At 40.5% G+C, this 21,000-nt stretch overlaps 2 protein-coding genes across 3 annotated transcripts; both read left to right on the top strand.

Annotated features, from left to right (window-relative positions):
• The first annotated feature begins 241 nt into the window (after nt 1-241).
• bcl7bb (BAF chromatin remodeling complex subunit BCL7B b) lies at nt 242-3,812 on the top strand. The gene is made up of 6 exons (XM_083552550.1): nt 242-430; nt 1,540-1,615; nt 1,704-1,806; nt 1,983-2,156; nt 2,364-2,443; nt 2,906-3,812. The coding sequence occupies exons 1-6, from the start codon at nt 339-341 to the stop codon at nt 2,957-2,959; spliced, it is 579 nt and encodes a 192-aa protein (XP_083408676.1). The 5' UTR covers nt 242-338; the 3' UTR covers nt 2,960-3,812.
• Nucleotides 3,813-5,890: 2,078 nt separating this feature from the next.
• On the top strand, nt 5,891-20,308 carry baz1b (bromodomain adjacent to zinc finger domain, 1B). 2 transcript variants are annotated; one of them, XM_083552549.1, is made up of 19 exons: nt 5,891-6,839; nt 8,602-8,718; nt 9,444-9,588; nt 9,672-9,864; nt 9,947-10,266; nt 10,396-10,599; nt 11,154-12,603; nt 12,886-13,024; nt 13,405-13,541; nt 13,752-13,857; nt 14,074-14,172; nt 14,313-14,490; nt 14,905-15,090; nt 15,216-15,363; nt 15,605-15,752; nt 15,908-16,017; nt 16,117-16,271; nt 17,006-17,112; nt 17,363-20,308. In XM_083552549.1, the coding sequence occupies exons 1-19, from the start codon at nt 6,721-6,723 to the stop codon at nt 18,027-18,029; spliced, it is 4,728 nt and encodes a 1,575-aa protein (XP_083408675.1). In that variant the 5' UTR covers nt 5,891-6,720; the 3' UTR covers nt 18,030-20,308. The 2 variants fall into 2 exon arrangements, with proteins under 2 accessions (XP_083408675.1, XP_083408674.1); XM_083552548.1 differs by having other exon boundaries at nt 15,602-15,752.
• Nucleotides 20,309-21,000: the final 692 nt, after the last annotated feature.

Here is a 21,000-nt window from a genome sequence, read left to right as displayed (position 1 = left end):
CAAGCGTAAGGATTTAAGCGAGTTTGACTCAGTTTGTTTTTATAGATATGATCTATTCAAACACAGCTCATTAGTTCAATGTATGCATGCGTTGTTTAATCTGTTTTAATTAATTCCTTTAATAAAAAGTGTTCTGTATATGACATTGGGGAGGGGAAAACCTGAAGCTGTTGATTAAAGCCATTGTGTACTAAAGAAGAGGAAGAGACATAATAATAATAATGAAATCTCGGATAATCTCGCGAGATCGTGTGCGCGGAGCGGCGAAACCGCAGGCAGCAGAGGGGAGAAGGGAAAAGAGAGGCATCTGAACTAAACTCCTGGAATAAGTCATCAGAATGTCCGGACGGTCAGTACGAGCGGAAACACGAAGCCGTGCAAAAGATGATATCAAGAAAGTCATGGCGGCCATCGAAAGGGTCCGCAGATGGTAAGTTCAAAGATCTGAAGTTTCTTGCTGTAAAAGGCAACAGCTAAGCTAGTCACGAAAACACCAACTTCAATGTGGCCTGTGGGCGGGGCGAGGTATTGATTGACAGCTGCACGGCCGAGAAGCGACCAATAGACTGCGGAGTTTTGAGCGTTATGCAAAAGAGGGCGTGTCTTGAGATTCTGTCAGGCTGAAGGTGTAGCTCAGCTAAAGGAGAGCAGAGCTAACTGCAGTAGTTTACCTGTGTGTGTGTGTGTGTGTGTGTGTGTGTGTGTGTGTGTGTGTGTGTGTGTGTGTGTGTGTGTGTGTTTCTGGAAAAGGGTCACCAAGGGAATTAATACAATAGTCATGTACAATGTCATACAGATTTCCAGTGAGTGTTGAGTCTGTGAATTTTTATTGCCATTCGCATCCGATTATGTTCTGGTACCAAATGTTGTAAAGTGTATAAAGTGGATTATTTTGGACCATTGTCGAATCATGTGCCACAGCACCATCAGACAGAAAGAGCTGAACCAAGTGCAAGAGAACCATCAGAAAAATCTGAACCAAGTGCAACATCACCATTAAACAGAAGGAGCTAAACCAGGTGCAGCAGCACCATCAGAAGGAGCTGAACCAGGCACAGCAGCACCATCAGAAAGAGATTAACCGGATGCAGCATAAAGATCTGACCCACGTTCAACAGCACCATCAATAGTTGTAAGAAAGAAAGTACAGACTGTAGATCAATATGGTGCATTACTGACTGTCAAATGAGGTGAGCACACAAAGCCAAACAGCACCTAGATTAGATTTCTTAAAACCATGTGAAACAGCACCATCAGACAGAAAGAGCCAAACCAGGTGCAATAGCACCATCAGAAGGTGTAAGACAGAAAATACAGAGACTGGTATGAAGTGGGGCTGTTTTTTTCTAGGCCAGACTGTAGATCCATGTTTTGTACAGTATCACTGAAAGTCCAATGAGGTGATCACACAGAGCTGAACAGCACCTAGAATGTATTCTTCAAGCCACTTCTCTTAGACTTTCATGTGAAAAAAAAAATCAGTTTTGTAATTGTATATACTTATATATAATGTAATATATAATGGTTTTTTTTGTATAGGGAGAAAAAGTGGGTAACTGTGGGGGACACGTCCTTAAGGATCTTTAAGTGGGTTCCTGTATCAGAGACAAAACAGGTATGATGTCTTCAATTGGAGAAAAATGTGCTTTTGAGAACTGTGAGCTCATTTACACATTGATAATCTTTCTCTCACTTTGTCTTAGATATTTAAAGCTAAAGGCCCAGGAGGGGCATCAAGGGAACGGAAGGGATTTCCTACAGATGTGGTGCTGGAAAATGCTCGCTCAGTCTTATTGGATTTCCAAGGTAAATAAGCAATACAGAGCTGTATTACTCAAATTGTAAATGCATCAGTTATAAATATGAAGATTCCCGATAAAACGTATTTCACATGGTTATAAAATGTTTATATAATGTTTATTTTACAAAATGCAAATTGAATTCACTTTCACTTTTTGTCGCACTTCAACCCTGCTCAACAGACGACAATAGCAATCAGAGTTTCTTGTCGGATGCCTATCAGTCGAATAACAAAGTGGACAGCAGCAGTAACTCCAGTCCACAGCATGCCAGTGGGGCAGTGAGCCCCACTCACACGCCCTACTTCCGCACAGAAGACTCGCAGCCACCAACCCTGGGACAGGAGACCATGGAGGGTAAGGTACATTTTTTTTTAATTCATCAATAACCATGATAACACCTGTGATACAAGCTATTGATAATTAGCGGTGCAAAGTTCCAGGAGTTTTCATTAATGGAATCTTTCCATGGGAATTAACAGGCGTTAATATTATTACACTGGAAATGTAAAAAATTATACAATAACACAGATCATTTCTTGAATCCCTGTATTTCGCTCACAGAACCATCAATGACCAACAGTGAAGTCACTGATGAACCACCAACTCTGATAAAAGAGGATTTGCTCCCTTTGTCTGCTCAGGTATCTATAGTGATGGTTTTATATATACAGTGTATATATATATATATATATATATATATATATATATATATATATATATATATATATATATATATATATATACACACACACACACACACAGTAGCTACGAGCGGCTCGAAAGTTCGGAGTGACATTTCAAAACATTTTGTATTAATAAATTACTTAAAAATGTTTGAAAAAACTATGTTATTATTGTATTATTCATTTAAAGTAGTAAATAAAATATTTATGACAAGTAATTCACAATTGTTTTGAGTTTACAGTAAATTTACAATTTGTGTACAATTCATCAAAAGTAAATACACACACACACACACACACACACACACACACACACACACACACACACACACACACACACACACACACACACACATATTATTAAAACATTAATCCTACTCTCATATATTGTGTTTTTTGTTTTTTTTTATTTATTTAAAGGAGGATGAAGAAGTAGCAGTTGCTCCACCGTTGAAAAGAGTTTGCACAGAATGAAGAAAAAAATAAAAAATAAAAAGAAATAAAAAAAAAGAAGATGCACCATGATCAACACAGCTCACCTGGACATGTGGGACTGAAATGAGCAGCCATGTTGTGGACTGAGGCATCTGTCAGTTGACTTAGAATTTGATAAGGAAGGAACATCACTTCATAGAAATGATTCCTAAAATTAGCTAGGGATTAATAAAAGAAAAAAAAACTATAAAAAGGACTGAAAAGGCACAAACTATAAAATGTTTCCCCCCCCCCAAAGTTTTTACATATTTTTACCATGAAGTGTTTACTTGAAAACAAAGCTCTAAGTATTATATTGTTGTAAATAACTCCGTTTGGGAAGAAACACTATATTAATATAGTGAGTCACAGTATCATGTAGGTACATTTTAGGCCTTTTTAGCATCTACTCATTTGTATTTTCATCTTTTTTCAGGCTTTTTTTTTTTAGTAGAATATTTGCTTTAAATTCATTGCATGTTCTATTCTTTATTTACTGCATGCAGCAAGAATCAGTGGTTTAGACATTTTACCAAACAGATGTTTTTTTCTAAACCGTCTAAATTTATCAATGGTAGATTACAACAAAATCATTTTGGACTCAGCTCAGGAAATGGTCTTTTTTTTTTTTTTTTTTTGAATCGTAAAAAAACAGCGACTATAGCAAAAATGTATTATATTGTTCTGTGATCTTATTTACATAATCGACCAGCAATTCTGGTTTTTTTTTGCTGATTTTCAGATTTGCACTGCAAATATGAAGGTCTTTTCATTTACATGCTTTGTTGTAGTCTATGAAGACGCCTTTATGAAAGAGAAAAGATTATATGAAAATAAAATGTGAGTGATATGAGGGTTGGAGCAAAATATATAATATGCTTGTTAAATGGCTCAATTAGGATTCTCAACCTAATTTCTATTTGACGGAAAAGTAGAACAGCTGTGAAATCATCATGAACAAGATTTTCTTCCTCTGCAAGAATGGAAAATCTGTTCACTATAGAAATTACTCTATTCACCTGAACTTTCATTGCTGCTAAAGTAGCACTAACAAGTTTACTTTTTTGTTCTTCAATCAAATTTCTGTACCTGGAAATTGTACAGTTTGCAGTAGTGGTACAATAGCGCCACCGCTTGACCATATTCGTGAATAGGTTCGCAACCCTGGTAGTATACCTGTTAATACTACAAGTATGAACCCATTTTGACTGTGAAAGGTCAAAACCCATTTGAGCATGATCTCCTGCAAGAGCTGTTGATATTCTCTATATTCAGGAATTGCGCCTTTCCGTCTAGATTTGCAGTCTGCTCGCTGAATCAGGGATTACATAAAGAACCTGGCGAATGTGTCCACATGACATCCACAAAGCTGGCATGCTGAACCGATTTCCACAATGACATCTAGATGACACCTTTCTAGAGAATGTGCATATAAATTAGATTTGATCTGAATGATGCCAAATTAAGTGACAGGTTTGTTTAAATGTATAGTAATCTCTTCAATTTATATGATAGATAGATAGATAGATAGATAGATAGATAGATAGATAGATAGATAGATAGATAGATAGATAGATAGATAGATAGATAGATAGATAGATAATAAATTGAAGATAGATAGATAGATAGATAGATAGATAGATAGATAGATAGATAGATAGATGATAGATAGATAGATAGATAGATAGATAGATAGATAGATAGATAGATAGATAGATAGATAGATAGATAGATAGATAGATAGATAGATAGTCATTGCATAATACAGGTACACATGAATGAAATGCAGTTTAGCATATTGGTCATAAGTAGCTCAATGGTTTATGCTCTGGGTTTTTACTGATCAGAAGGTGATAGGTGAAGGATCTATCAGTGAAAAAGGAAATTTAAATTAAAGCAAGATGCGCATAAGGCACAAAATATGTAGAGATATATAAATCCTATAGACAGATACACAATATTTTGCAGACACCTGGTCATAAGTATGGTATGTGCTTTTTGAGCATCACCTTCCACATTTAGTCCAAATTTACTCTTATAAATCATTCCACCCTTCTGGGAAGATTTTCCACTAGATTTTGGAGTGTGGAGATTTGTGATCATTCAGACACAAGGGTACTGGTCAGGTACTGATGTAGGTGAGGTGAGGAGGCCTGTGGTGCAGTCAGCGTTATGATTCATCCCAGAGGTGTTCAATAGTTTTAGAACTCAGCGCTCTACAGCAGGAGATCTTTCACTCCAACCCATGCAAAGCATATCTTCATGGCATTTGCTTTGTGCACAGGGGCATTGTCATGCTGGAACAGGTTCGAGGCTCATTGTTCAAGTAAGGGGAAAAATTTCATGCTACTGCATCCAAAGTAGCACCCTGTACAATTGTGTGCCTTCAGCTTCAAGAACCACATATTGCTAGGAAAATCAGGTGTCACAATATTTCCGTTTATATAGATTCTTATGGGAAAAAGTATTGGGACACCTGACTTTCCCAGCCATATGTGGTTCTTTCCCAAAACTGATATCGCAAAGCTGAAGGCACACAATTGTACAGGGTGTTCCAGTATGACAATGCCTCTGTGCACAAACCAACGATCTATCTATCTATCTATCTATCTATCTATCTATCTATCTATCTATCTATCTATCTATCTATCTATCTATCTATCTATCTATCTATCTATCTATCTGTCTATCTATCTATCTGTCTATCTATCTGATAGATGGATGGAGTACTTTATTATAAATTATATTTCATTTTATTTACTTATAATTAAAGTCTACGCAGGTGAACATGCATCATTTATCGTTCAGGAACCCCTCACTTTCATCCCACTTTTCTGAACTCTTTTTAGCGTTCGCCGATTCCTGCTATTATATCATAGGCGTGGCAAGGATTTCAAACTGGGCGTGACTAAAATGAGAGCCAGTCAAGCAGACGAATCGAATCCTCCGCTTGGACAGCGGCTCGCTGTTCATGGCCAATCAGTGAGCGCGGTAGGCGGGACGAAACGGACGGATTCCGCGCGTTGCCGGTCGTGGGTTCGGTGACGCTTGGGGCCGTAGGGTACAGTGCTGACCGGTGGAGTTGTATTTCCCGCCATCCTGTTTTTCCTCGTTCAGTTTTTTTTTTGTTGTTGGAACAAATCCACCCTACGACCATCTTGGAAAGGTCAGGAGTGTGTGAGTAAGTGAGTGTTCGGCTTTTTGTTTTGTTTTTCCTGTAAGCGGAAGAGGAGAATAAGAGCCTTCGTCACGCACTGAGCCACCAGGTGCATGCTGGGAGTTTTTCAGAAAGCGCGCCATAGTGATCCGTGTGCCGGCCGCCTCCTCTGCTGTGCCCGGGCTCGAGACTCGGACAAAACCCGTGTCTTTTCCGCTACGGGATTGGGGGCTAAAGTTTATCCGGAACGCTGTCTTTCAACTCTTTTTCCCACACCGTCGCTTAAACGTGTCGGACATCTGACGAGCGATGTCTCAGACGTCTCCGGTAATCCGAAGAGGACCGAGGAGAGGACGCTGCTAATCCCGCGGACTTTATTGTTATTTTAGCCGAAGCTAGGATAAGCTAAGCTAACTCGAGCCTAGCTTTTGATGCTAGGCGTTCGATGTGGAGGAGACGCGCTTTTGTGTCGTTCCGGTCTCCGCTCCCCGGATTACATGCTTCGTACCGACGCCTGATTTGAGCCGAAGTTCTACCCAACGCCGAACTTTCGTCTGCGGAGAAGGAAAAGGGAAAATAAATAAATAAACGCGCCCCAGTCGTCATGGCGCCGCTGCTGGGCCGGAAGCCGTACCCGCTTTGTAAGCCGCCTGTCGAGCCGCCGGGCCCGGGGGAGCAGCGCTACATCATCCCGCACACCAAAGAGGCCTTTTCCAACAAAGAGTATCCTTTCATATCTAGCTAATCATCTTTCCACCAGTCAACAATGTGCTTCCCTGCTCCAACCTACATTACACTCCTTTCTAATCTAAATAATGAGGTTGTAGTCATTTATAGTCATTTATCCAGGTTTTGGAAGCTACTCTCCTGACCTAACACTGTGGAAGAAACCAGTATTTACAGTATTTTATGCCTGTGTGAACTCTCTTAAGAACCTGCACTCTTATGATCGTCTTGTCCCCGGATTAGCATGGGCTAGTTCTCTGTGATAGCATGTGACTGAAGTTGGAAGCATGGCTTTGTCTGCTGTAATGAGATGCTGGTTGTGATTGATGCCAGACAAACAAATGGACTTCTGAATGTCTTTTAGTATGCTTCTTAAATAAATATAAAGTTAAACAAGCGATGCAGGGATGTTTTGGGGTTTTTAGATCTGGGATATGGAGTGAAAGCAGATGAGGGGAATGCTCTTTGTACACAATGTGATTGTAGATGTATATACAGGTGAAGGATTCTCAGTCGTATAATTATGATCTCTTGGGATTTGTGCCAGCGCTGTTGTGGAGATGTAATGTGTATTCAGGAATGGTGCCTTTCCATCCATTCCCAAAATGTGTTTACGTCACGATCTGAATGATGTCGTATGGCGGGGGACAGGTTTGTGTAAATGGTTGGTAATCTTTAGTCTGTTTATATTGGGCGATTTGTATAGATAGATTGATAGATATAATTGTATTGTCATTGCATAGTACAGGTACACAAATAAGTTTACCATCTACCAGAAGGGCATCTAGTAGCATTGTGTGAACTGACAATTGTCAATTGCACTAATAATTAATCTATAGATATAAAACAAACTGTAGGTGAACTTTAGTTAAAAGCATGATGTGTTTGGGAAGAAAAGGAAGAACATGCTGATTGTTATACTGTTTCAGAGTGTTTGTGCATTTGGATTTTTGTACAGTAAAGGGGATCACACAAAGTCTGTTTATTTCCCTCTTTATATTCTTGTTGCTTGACTTTAAGGTGGTAGTTTTTGTACAGTAAACACTATGGATTGCTGGTGTTTAGTATAAACACTGATTGACTTGAAGGCTGCACCTGTCAAACCACTTCTTAATGATCTGCTTCTAAACTTCTTTTTTTACTTCTTGGATGTGCTCGGGATTCCCCCGTCTTATTCACTTTGTCTCGCATCAAATGGCGCTCGAGATGCTCTGTATGACTTGTGATCAGGATTTGAAAAAAAATGAAAGTAGACGTATGAAGTTGTATATGGTTCGTTCTTTTTTTTTTTCTTTTTTTTTCTTCTTCTTCTTCTCGCAGCGGCAGTTTACTTTCAGTTTTGCTCTACACAGTTCCTGAACCTGCTATCTGCCGTCTTGCATTCTCACAACGCATGCACACGGTTTCTCTCAGACGTATAAAGTCAGCTGTCCGATCCGGTTGCTTGGAGGACCGAACACGTGAGATCACGTATGACGAAAGGACGCTTGAATTGTTGCACCACTAAGTTGCTGCTTGTCAGATTTATGTGAAAGCGAGTTTCAGCATCGTGAACATATCCGTCTTAGAGCTGTGACTGATGTCAGATCTTTTAATAATTCAGCTACTCTGCGAAGTTAATTATGAACAAAGCCTTTTGTTCTCACAGACTGCAGGCTTCCACGTAAGCAAAACTTTACATCACCTGCCCCCTTTTTTTGCAAGCTTTTTTAGAAATTTGGTGTTTCTTGCCTTTTGGTTTCTTTAACCGTCTGTTCAGAGAGTATGAGGCTCGAATGCAGAAATACAGTGAACGGATCTGGACGTGCAAAAGCACCGGCAGCAGCCAGCTCACACACCTGGAGGCCTGGGAGGAAGAGCAGGAGGTCACTGAGCTGTGAGTAGCAAAGCAATGATGGAATGAGTGACACTTTCATCTGTTAATCAAGGGCATCGGTTATATTTTGCCCCCTGACTATTTGCATTAAAACATCAGTGTAGTTAAAAACTGAGAAATAGATATGGTACCAGTTAGTCTATAGAGAATTAAGGAAATGTCAATTTGAGCTTTTTCTCTATTTATCTGTTCAGACAGCACTTTCCATGATCTTAACATGGGCATAATTTTTGCGTAACAAAAACCCATCCCTTCCTCATAGTGCACGACGGCTGCTTACTCATACACTCATCGAGTTGCATAAACACTGAAGACTAGAGCTCATGGCGCCCTTTGTGTGTCTTCCAGTTTTAAGACTAGCATGTTTTTCCCACATAGCGCCCTCTGGTGGGGTGTAGATCACAGCACTCATCTTTTCTATTGATTTTAATTTAATCAATACAAACAAAAGCATTGCTTGCTTCATTCTCTAATCCAAGTTTTGCTGAAAATCTAATCACGTTCTGTCTAATTTATATCGGTGAACTTTATTTGCATTGTGGGTGGATGTTTATTTCTCACTCTCCGGCGTTTGTACTGTTTGAATGATTTATAATCACTCTCTGGGTGTCACACTAATGAGGATGGGTTCCTCTTTTGAGTCAGTGTGCAAAACACTATAGAAATAAATGTGAATTATATATTTGGATCTTAAAAGCTTTGTTCGTGGTCTTGTGCTTTTCCAGGCTGCAGGAGGAATACCCAGTGTGGTTTGAGAAGCCAGTTTTGGAAATTGTACACCATAACACAGTGTCTCTGGACAAACTGGTGGATCTGGCCTGGTTAGAGATTCTCACTAAATATGCTGTAGATGAGGAGTGTGACTTTCTGGTAGGTCTTTCACAGAACATAATCCTGTAATTAGTTTGTAACTTCGCCACTTTTTGCTAATCTTTTATATTTTACATCTTCAGGTTGGAAAGGATAAAAGTTTGCGAGTGAAAGTGGTGAAAATTCATCCTTTGGAAAACGCTCAAGAGGACCAGGCTCCGAAAAAGATCGAGGGAGCGTGCGACTCTCCCTCCAGTGACAAGGAGAACGCCAGCCAGGAAAACCAAAAGAAGGAGCAGCCAAAAGAAGAGGAAAACAACAGAAGAGAGAGCCTTTGTAAGCAACTTTTAATTTAATAACTTTATTTATTTTTTTAAACGGTAATTTTGTATAAAGACGCATTTTTTTGTGTTTGTAGGTGATCGGGCACGTCGCTCCCCTAGAAAACTCCCCACCACTATGAAAGAGGAGAAGAAGAAATGGGTGATGCCCAAATTCCTGCCCCATAAATATGACGTGAAGCTCTTGGATGAGGACAAAATTATCAGTGACGTCCCTGCTGACAGTCTCTTCAGAACGGAAAGACCTCCCAACAAAGAGATCATGCGCTACTTCATCAGACACTATGCTCTCAGGCTTGGCATGGGAGAGAGCGCCCCCTGGGTGGTGGAGGACGAACTGGTCAAAAAATTTAACCTACCCAGCAAATTCAGCGACTTTCTCTTAGACCCACACAAGGTGGCGTAAAGTGTTATAGGCTGGAGATTAGGGGTTAGGGGTAGTTCAGTTGCTATCGGGTCTGCAATAATTAGCTAATAACAATGATGATGTACTAATTGTTTACTTATATATTTTTATGTAATTTAGTTCCTTGCAGAAAATCCCTCATCCAAGAGAAAGAGTCTCACCTCACCGGAAGGAAAACCCAGCAAGAAGTTGAAGCTTCAGGGGTCAGAGTCGGGCGTGGACGCCAACGGAGTGAATGAAAAAGGAGAGAAGGAGAAAAAGCGAAAGAAAAAACAAGACTCCCATAACATGCCCCTGAGCCCAACTCTCTGGGCAAACATGCAGGTATGCTTTTTATGAATGCCACTTGTGTTTATGATGCTGAGATGAAAGCAGTTTTAATGGCAAAAAATTAAAATCCTATTATTTTTGTGAAGAATCATAGATGAGTGGGGGGAAAACGGAAGGAAAAAACAATGGAACAAAACCTGAGATTTCAGGATTTAGTACAATATTCAAAGTGGCTTTCAATTTAGCATTGCACCCTATTACATATTGGAAATTAGTATTATTTTTCCTACAGCCTTTACTATATACAGAGAACCTACAATTAACAACTTTCATTAAGGAGTTGAATTATAAAACATATCTGACCTCCCGCAAGGAATTATTTTATTTTTGTTTTTTTTTCCGTTTGCTTATTTGTTTGTATTATGTATATATATATATATATATATATATAATAGAATTTTAAAAAACAACAACAAAAGAATAAATTGTGTGATTGATAAAAATGTTACTATCCCTGTTTTGGAATAAATTTGAAAAAAGTAGATAATAAAATAAAAAAAATTCTCCCTGTATTTAATTTTTTTAATCATTTTACTGTGTATTTTCAGCTGAAGAACCTGAATGGCTCTCCACTGAAGGTTAAGAATTCGGGCACACCCAAGAAATCGGAAAACAAAAAACTTAACGACGCCAAGAGGAATCACAAGAGCAGCGGAACCAAAACCCCCAACAGCCAGAAAGCCTCAAAGAAAGATGACAAGAGCTCCAAGAAGCCCAGAATGAAGCAGATGACCCTTCTAGATTTAGCGAAGAGTCCCACTGCTGCAGGCAGTCCTAAAAAGAGGGCGCGGAGTACCGGGCCCGGCACTCCAAAGCTGGGAAAACCCCTGCCTCCGATGGCTCTGCATCTGCTGCGCTTTTATAAGGAGAACAAGGGCAAAGAGGACAAGAAGAGCACTCTTTCGTCATTGGTGAGCAGGGCAGCGAAGACCTTGTCGGCCGAAGACCGCGGGCGCCTCCCGGACGAGCTGAAGGAGATGGTTCAGAAGCGCTGGGAGCGGCTGGAGGAGAAGCGCCGCTGGACCCTCATGAGCGAAGAAGAGAAGCAGGAAGCGATGCGTAAAAAGCGAGAGGAGTTGAAGGAGAAGCTGCGTGAAAAGGCGAAGGAGCGGCGCGAGAAGGAATTGCAGCTGAAGCGTGAACAGCAGCGACGCTTCGAGGACCAAGAGCTCACAGGCAAGAGCCTGCCCACGTTCCGGCTGGTGGACATGCCCGAAGGCCTCCCAAATGCTCTGTTTGGTGATGTAGCCATGGTTGCAGACTTCCTCAGCTGCTACTCTGATCTTCTGCTGCCTGACAAGCAGTACCCAATCACGGCACAGTCACTCATGGAGGCCCTGGCAGGTGACAAGGCAGGCTTTCTCTACCTGAATCGTGTACTGGTGGTGATGCTGCAGACATTATTGCAGGACGAGTTGGCTGAGGCCTACAGTGAACTTGACATGGCTCTTTCTGAAATCCCACTAACGATGCACTCCGCCTCCGAGCTAGCACGCCTCTGCCTGCGCCCAACTGATGTCCAAGGCGGCGAGAGTGCCCGTGACTCCGACGACTGGCACGGCGGAGGCTGCTACGACGACGTCTTGAGCAGCGAGCTAGTGGAACGGCTTGAGACAACCGAAGTGTTCGAGCTTGCGCCGGCCGAGAAGGTCAGTCTCCTGGTGGCTCTGTGTCATCGCATCCTTATGACTTACTCCGTAGAGGACCACGTGGAATCAGCACATCAGCGCTCTTCTGAGCTCTGGAAGGAACGCATCGCCACGCTCAAGGAGGCCAACGTGCGCAGAAAAGCCGAGAAACAAAAGCGGAAGGAGCAGATGGAGTCAAAGACCCAGGACGTTGCTGTAAAAAAAGAGAAGAAGAAGGAGACTAATGGCAAGGAGGATGTGCCCAAAGTCACGGCTGAGCCGGAAGACATGATCAGCACAGTGAAAAGCCGTAGGCTGATGGCCATTCAGGCCAAAAAGGAGAAGGAGGAGCTTGAACGCCAGAACAAAGGTGAGAATAGGATTCGCTTGTGTATATATAGATTGGTGAAGAAGGTAATGTATTGGTTATAAGTCAAATGACACACTTGCGTTTGCACAATTGGTTTGTGTGTAAATTTCGTTGATTCGTTGTGCGTGAAAACACATTTATTTAAAGCAACAGGATGAAAGTCTCAAAATATTTAATCAAATGTTGAAAGGGGGCAGAATGTGCATAGATTGTGATCTCTTTGAGAAAAATCCCGTAGTTCAATCGTAGCCACCGTGTTCACTGTGCCGTGTCTGTATACAGAACGCATGGAGAAAGAAGCCGAGGAGGAGCGGATCAGGAAACAGAGGGCTGCGGTCGAGCGTGCATTCCACGAGGGTATCACCAAAGCCAAGCTGGTGATGAGGAGAATGCCGCTCGGCACTGACCGCAACCACAACCGGTACACACAGGCACACACTCCTCGTTTAATTCATAACACCAAAAGCATCACTATACACTGAGACATGGCTTAATGCTCACACCTATAGGTACCTGAGACCTGGTCGACACATGAATAGTAATTGTTAGTTAAAATGTTTAATCAGTAGTGTTGCATGATTTTATTGGCAGGTAAATGTGATTAGTCTGAATTTGAAAAACGCGATTTTTTTTTTTCTTACTCATGCTCCGTTTGAGACATCGTTAATATAAAGTCTTTCAACATCATCCGTTCAATGTAAAGCTATGAGCTTATAACCAGAATGGGTGTTTTCTGCTTTCGACACTAGAAGTAACTCGACGATGATTGTTTTGCTTTTTTTCTTTTCTTTCCCCATGTAGGTATTGGCTGTTTTCTGACGTCGTTCCTGGGCTTTACATAGAAAAAGGCTGGGTACACGAGAGCATCGATTACAACTTCACTCTTCCACCTGAGCAGACACAGGCAGAAGAGGAGGAGGAGGACGAGGAAACAGAGGGTATGGATGCTATATATTTTAAGAAAATTCTAAGAAATGTAAAAACTGATTTTCTTTGTGCTATGATTCCATGTAGGAACATACTCAGGTTTGTGCTGGAAATACTGTTTACGTGCAATACTTTATAATACTAATGTTTATGCTTATTGTAGTCAAACTAACGTAACATATTATTTAATTTTTTTATCTTTTCCCTACATGTGGAAAAAGATGAGGCAAGTATAGCCAGTGCTACTAATGAGAATGGCCAGCAGGGGGCTTCAGTAGCGGAGACCTGCATAGAGACGACGGTGCCCAAACTGGGTCAAAACCTCTGGTAAATAATCATAGTTATTGATTTAAGTGAAAAGATTTTGCATTTTGTGTTATAGAATTTCTGCCAGCATTTACAACGAACAAAGTGGTATGAAGCTCTGCCTCTTTGCAGATGTTGATAATGTGTTTAAGAAATGGATGTGTTTTAAGCATCATGGTTTATGGAAAGTCTTTCTTTTTTGTTTTAATTAATTAAATAATAAAACGTTTTGCTCAGGTTTGTGTGCGACAGTCAGAAAGATCTGGATGAGCTTATAGAAGGCCTTCACTCACAAGGTGTGCGAGAGAGCGAACTGAAAATGCAACTAGAACTCAAGTGAGTGTGTGCACTATTTTAATAATATATGATTATATATTATTATATATATAATAATATATATATATATTATTATATATATATAAAATGATACACACACACGCATATATATATTTGTTTAAAAATAATTTATTTTAAAGGTACCAGGATATCCTACACGCCATAAACCTGAGTCGGAAGACCAACACTGGTTTGCGCACCTGTGACGGTTACCAGGAGCTCCTCAAATACCTGTGCAGTGACATCATCGAAGTGTCTTCACGCCTGGAGAAGGGAGGTCTTGGCTTAATGGAAGACAATGTCAAGTTTGAGGAGCAGGTAAGAGACTTGGGGGGTATTGATTGTTTTAGTAATTGAGTATTCTACAGTTTATTTTCTCCTCGCCCCTTGCTCCCCCCCTCCGCCCCCCTTCCGTTCCTCTTTTTTTTTTTTTTTTGAGCGTCTTCTGTGTTCAATGGACTAAACAAAATTTTTGTAATCGAAATACTCGAGAAATCGTTACAGCTCCAGTGTCCAGTGCTTGTTTCTAAAAGGTGCCAGTAGATTTGGTGTCTCCTGGAATCCTTTTATAGTATGTTGTAAGTCACCAAAATAAATAAGGGTCTGATTTAGTCATATTTATAATATTTAATGTTGTATATATCGTAACCCTTAATTACTTTGAACCTACACAAAACACATTTTGGTCGAAATTAATCTTAATAACTGATTTTTGAATTTTTTCCCCTGAAGGTTCGGCAACTAGAAAATCTGAAGGACTTTGGTGAGTGTGTGATAACGTTGCAGGAGAGCGTGGTTAAGAAGTTTCTGCAGGGCTTCATGGCTCCCAAACAGAAGAAAAAGAAGAAACAGACAGGGGAAGAGAGTGGAAAGACTGAGGAAGTGGATGAGGAGAAGAAACTGGCTGAGGAGGCTAGGGTGAGTGTGTGTGTGTGTGTGTGTGAGAGAGATAATTTGTGAGAACAGGTTTTTCCTCTACACCTCTCTAATGGTTGGTCCACATCCTGTGTTTTATAGAATTTGGCTTTGTTTTCTGTCTGCAGGTGGCAACTGCCGTGGAGAAGTGGAAGTCTGCCATACGTGAGGCTCAGACCTTCTCACGCATGCATGTGCTCCTTGGAATGCTCGACGCATGCATCAAGTGGGACATGTCTGCAGAGAACGCTCGCTGCAAAGTGTGCCGTAAAAAAGGTAATGGTTTAAGCCATATCAGTTATGGCCAGGGTTTCTAAAGAATTCAGAAAGCACATTACTCATTCTACACTGTTAGAATAGTTGAGGACTTTGTCAACAATGTCTACTGAATATTATTTTTTTCATAAAAAATCCGGAACACATCTAAAATTTTCTTTTAACAAGCGTTTAGTAGATACAACGACAAAATATGCTTGCCTTTGGTTCTTAAACATTCCGCGATTTATTTTCCCAGTAGGAGAGGACGATAAATTAATCCTGTGTGATGAGTGCAACAAAGCTTTCCACCTTTTCTGCCTGAGGCCAGCACTTTACCGCATACCTGAAGGGGAGTGGTTGTGCCCGGCCTGCCAACCAACCATTGCTCGCCGCTGCTCACGTGGAAGGTGAGGGAAAGAAATGTGTCTGAGAATGTACAGTCATGCATTCACAGCCTCTGCCATGTAATCTCTCGTGTCGGATCATATGCACATCTGCATGCTCTCAGGTATCCTTTATATACAAGAGCACACCCTAATTCTCCCCTCATGTGTGTGTGCAGAAACTATAATGAAGATACAGACGAAGAGGAGGATGAAGATGATGAGGAGGAAGAGGAGTCAGAGGAGGATGAATCTGAGGATGAGGAGCAAAGGGATACAGGGCATAGCTGTGAGTGGTTTATTTTCTTATTGCATTCGAGGTTTCCTAAAGCTGTTCATTGGTGCAGGTGTAATTAACTCGCTTTTGAATTTCTCTCCGATTGAACAGTGAGGCCGAGGAAGAAGATGAAATCGTGCTTGAGGCCCAAAGTTCAGAGCAAGTCATCGTCCAAGAAGCATTCACCACCAAGTGCCAAAACAGCATCAAAATCTAAAAGTGCAGCTAAATCACGGCCAAGCAACCCTGCAGACATTGATGAATTGGTAAGGAGGTTGCTTTGTATGTTAAACAAGTAAATGCATGTACACACACACACACACACACACACACACGACAACTGTCTAGAATCATCTTTCAGCTGCTCCCATTAGGGGTTGCCACTCTCCTCCACTTCTCCTTCCTTGACTATAGTTCATTTTCATTATACATGCTTTCCGCAGGCTCTTAAAGTAAAAAAAAAAAAAAAGTCTAAAATATGAAAAGCAAATATTTAGGTTTTAAAAATTGTTAAATCTTAAATAAATGTAAACAGGTCTTAATCTTCTGGTGTCTATATAGAACACTACCTCTACTGCTCATTGAACTGCTCTTTTGAGCACCTTAAGTTTTTGCTTGTTTCCATGGTGCTGTAGATCTTACTTTCACCAGTCCAAATATAATTTCATGTCTCGTGACTACAAATGAGTGCACCATGCAACAGCCAATCAGATTTCTGCTATGAACTCAAATCTCTCTTGGTTTGTACCACAGACGTAAAATGGATTGAATTTAATTTTTTTTCTTCAGAGGTGAAATTTTTGCGATAGTAATAAAGTACTCAAATTACTTAATTTAGGGTATTTTAATTTGATATCGTGATAAAGGTCTTAAATTTAATTCTTTATTTAATATCTTAAAAGGGTCTTAAATCTGATTTGGTGAAAACCTGCCAAAACCCTGTTATGTTTGTGTGCTATTGCTGTTGCTTCATGTTTGAAATGTGTTCTGATGTCTGCAGGTACGTCAGAGCTCCAGAACAGGGGGAAACAAGCAAGTGCATGAGCTCGAGAAGTGTGAAGAGATCCTCCAAAAATTGAATAAATTTCGTTATAGCTGGCCCTTCAGGTAAACACACAGACACATACACACTAGTCAGCAAAAGACAACCTTGTGGCAACCTTTCTCCAGTGGAAATGATAAATACGATTGTACAGTAAATGGGCCATGCCGTTATTTAGATTTATTTGCAACACATTGTTTTAGATATTTATTTTGAACATGTGGACATTTGAATATAAAAATTTGCTAACCTTCACACACAGAACTGCATGAGCAGGGCTGCATTTCCCTAACTTGGTTCTCCTTGCCCATTCAGAGAGCCGGTATCAGCAGAAGAAGCAGAAGACTACCAAGACATCATCAGCACTCCCATGGACTTCAGCACTATGCAGAGCAAGTTCAAGTCGTCGCAGTACCGCGGCCCGCAAGACTTCGTTGAGGACATGAAGCTGGTGTTCAGCAACGCTGAGGAATACAACCAGCCTGGTAACAGCGTCCTGCAGTGCATGAACCGCACCGAGCAAACGTTCACCGAGCTGCTCCACAAGATCCTACCCGGGGTCACCTACCTGCGACGAAAAGCACGCAAACGCAATGCTCCCCAACATGACGACGACGATGATGACGACGATGAGGAAGATGAGAAGAGAGGGAGAAAGATCCAGAACGGGAAACAGGAAAGTTCGGCCTTTAAAGGTCGGGAAAAGAGCAGGTCCACAAGACACAGCGGCAGACAGCGCAGGCAGGAGGAGAGTGAAAGCGAAGACGAGGATGAAGAGGACAGGGTAACGCGGAGGAGCAAACGGACAGCAGCTTCGTCTGGCCGCAAGGACTACCGGGAACAGGACAGCGACAGTGAGCGAGAGAACAGGAGAACTGGCATGAGGAAGTCAGGGAGGAGAGCAGGCGACGAAGCCGAGGCGAGCAGCGACGACGAATCAATCGGTCACCGACATTCCAAGAGGCAAAAACGCTCACTATAAATCCGGGATGCCCTTTTATGTTTTCTTTTTTGTTTTGTTTTGTTTAAATGGATTCCTATCCTTCCTTAATCTTCTACCTCCCTCGATTCCAAAAGGCAAAGTGGACCCACTCTCTCAGAAACTTCTCAAACTGCCCCAAGATTTATTATTTTTTTCCCCCAGTTTTTTTTAGACTCGACGCTTTATGTTCATATTGATACAAAAGAAACTGATTTATATTTGTAACTTGTTTATTACTGGTGATGACTTTTTTTTTCTCACCCAGGAAATTTATGATCTCTGATCAGATGATCTCTGTGAGCTCTTAAAAGGCGATTTTCATTTAAATTTGGGCCATAAGCCACTTTTCTTCATATATATATATATATATATATATATATATATATATATATATATATATAAAAAGGAATGTCATTGGGGTAACTTGACATTTGCCCATGTCTCATTTTGATGTCAGTATATCAGACAGGGCTGCTGATTAGAGAGTTGCAGAAGAACCAAGAGGGTCTGTGACTGAATATTAAAGTGTCCTAGATTGGTTTTTTTTGTTGTTGTTTTTGTTTTTTGTTATTTTCTTTTGTTTTTAAGAAAATAAATAATGCACTAGAATTGGAACTCCAGCTGTGCTTGTGGTGTACCGATACTACACACTTTCTTGGGGTCAACCAGCACCAAAATAATTATTTGGAATTCATTGTTTTTGCTTCTTTTTTTTTTTTTCGGAGTACAAATACATACGAAATAAAGCATTTTTCTGGGTCTGAAATCACGTCTACTGGATTCAACTTTATTTCTGTAAATTCGAGTTTACATTGTAGAACCGCTCCTGGTTAGTGGGCAGTGATGAATCTAAAAACTTCAATACATGCCTTTTAAATCATGTATTAACTTAAAAATGAGCGCTTTATCGCCTTAGTGTTGGTGCACCATGTGCTTTCTGGATTTCCAAACATTTTTGGGTTCTCTTTTCACTTAATTCTAACAAGTGTAGATTGTCAAAATGCTTCTCCTCCCCTTTATTTGATACCACCACCATCACCCCTGTCTGTTTTGTTCTATCGTTTTTAGATAAGTAAGAAATCTGTACCAAGTGTCAGGGGGTCAGTGTTGTGCTTTAACATTTGTGTGCATTGTTTTTTTTTAATCTTACAATTTTCTCTTTATTCCCTTTACCTAGTTGAAGCATGGATCCAGTTCATGGCCTGCTACTCTTTTTACTGCCACACGTTCCCAGCTTTGCTTCTGAACAACATCTGCTTTCTAGGAGAGATCCTGATAATCTAGCAAACTCCGTTCTGGTTCAGAACCTTCTCAAGAGCTCAGGGATTACAAACAGAAATGTCAATCTTGAGGTAGAACAAACAGCAATGTTTTTTGAATGGTGCTGTTTCTCATGCAACCTGTAGAGGGCACTCTAGTATAGCATTTATGTGCTTAGCTTGTATGTATCACTAAGATGCCCTTTATGACCTGGTTAGAAATAAATTTTTTCTTGAAATGGACAAGAAATGACCAATGTATCTTACTTCAGGTACCACCTTCTGAAGTAATCAACAGTTTGTATTCAACAGTCCCTGGTGATTTGTATATGGGTATGTAAAAAAAAAAAGTTTTGCTTTGTAAATGCCAAGTTGATCATTTTTCACTGATCCCAGAAAGCATTGTTTTTGGTTTATCATCTTGGTCATTGTTTAAATTGAATCTTGTTTTTTCCAAACAATTTGGTTAAGTTTGCAAGTGAGCCTCTTTTTTTTTTTTTTTTTTGGTTGTGATGCTTGAGATAAGCAGGGCCTGGATTGTGTTGTGTTTTTTTTTTTTTTTTTTTTTCCCCCATAGTTAATTTTCCCACTTCTTCTGATTAGCACTTGTGCATATGTCGATACTGTTCGTATTCAAGGTGTATTTTAGAATAATTTGGATGATGTTAATCATAAGAAGGTTGACATCCGTTTCTTGTATGCATTTAAAACCTGCAGAAATGTTCTGGTTTCCATTGAAGGGCTTTGTGGGCACATTTATATTTCCATATATAATCTACAGCCTACATGATCTCCCATTGTATGCTTGTAAGTAAGGCTTTTGTTTTATTTTGTAAAAGTCCCCCCAGTCTATTTGAGTCATCACTGCCAGTTGTAAAACCTTGTAATATAATAAAAGGGAAGGGAGGGCGTTTAGGGGCCGCATAATGAACCAGCCTGAGGTTGAATTTTGTGGAGGGAATTTTTTTTTTTTTTTTCATTTTTTTTAATAAAAAAAAAAAACTTGAACAATGTTAAAAATGTGTCTGTCATTCTTCAGCCGTTGGTTGCTTGCACTTAAAGCCATGAAAGAATGATTAGTTGAGCGTGCTCTTTCGTATTGGGTTAAATCCAGTGGTAAGAGTGTATGTTGGCAGTAAGGTTGGGTTGTGCTCAAGGTGTGAAAGCACTTCAGTCACAACCAGCAGGAGAGGTTTTCTCTTTCTCAATGAAAGAAGCTTATTTTTGTCTTTGCAGTTTCTTTCCCCAGTGTCTCTAATGTCTGCATGTGTTCCCCTCCGTACCTAAATTGCAGATGGAGAGGAGGTGGGTGCGCTTTTCATTCTTTTAATTATAGGCACCGGTGTTTTGCTTGGAGCTCTCAGGTGGCACCAGGTAATTGCGCATTGGCTACAGTTGGCCTGGGCCTCACAACTTTCCACTGAAGAGGAGAGGCGACCCTGAAAGGTGAGACATGTGAAACAAGAGGACCTTCTGTGGAAGGCTAGATGATGGAAGGACAGGTTTGGAAAGCTGGAAATTTTGGAGAACGAGAAGACGTGCAGTGATGAAGCCTGTCTGAGGTGGATGGATGGAAGGGAAAAAAAAGGGAGGCAAATCAGGTTCAGATTTTTTTAGGTTTTTGTTTTTATTATGTACTAGCTGAAAGTACCCGTGCTTCGCTACGGAAGGCAGAACGCTAAGCAATATGGCAATAAACAGTAAGCACTGAG

Source organism: Silurus aristotelis, assembly GCF_946808225.1.
Source record: "Silurus aristotelis genome assembly, chromosome: 10".
NCBI lineage: Eukaryota > Metazoa > Chordata > Actinopteri > Siluriformes > Siluridae > Silurus > Silurus aristotelis.
The sequence above is the reverse complement of the archived record's forward strand: the minus strand, read 5'-3'. Positions and strand labels throughout refer to the sequence as shown.

Excerpts from the sequence above, each read along its gene's own strand:
- bcl7bb (XM_083552550.1), top strand. The coding sequence starts at position 339 with ATGTCCGGACGGTCAGTACGAGCGGAAACACGAAGCCGTGCAAAAGAT. Across the intron at positions 1,616-1,703 it reads CTGTATCAGAGACAAAACAG|ATATTTAAAGCTAAAGGCCC; the intron begins GTATGATGTCTT and ends ACTTTGTCTTAG. Across the intron at positions 2,444-2,905 it reads TGCTCCCTTTGTCTGCTCAG|GAGGATGAAGAAGTAGCAGT; the intron begins GTATCTATAGTG and ends ATTTATTTAAAG.
- baz1b (XM_083552548.1), top strand. The coding sequence starts at position 6,721 with ATGGCGCCGCTGCTGGGCCGGAAGCCGTACCCGCTTTGTAAGCCGCCT. Across the intron at positions 8,719-9,443 it reads GAGCAGGAGGTCACTGAGCT|GCTGCAGGAGGAATACCCAG; the intron begins GTGAGTAGCAAA and ends GTGCTTTTCCAG. Across the intron at positions 13,542-13,751 it reads GGAGGACGAGGAAACAGAGG|ATGAGGCAAGTATAGCCAGT; the intron begins GTATGGATGCTA and ends ATGTGGAAAAAG.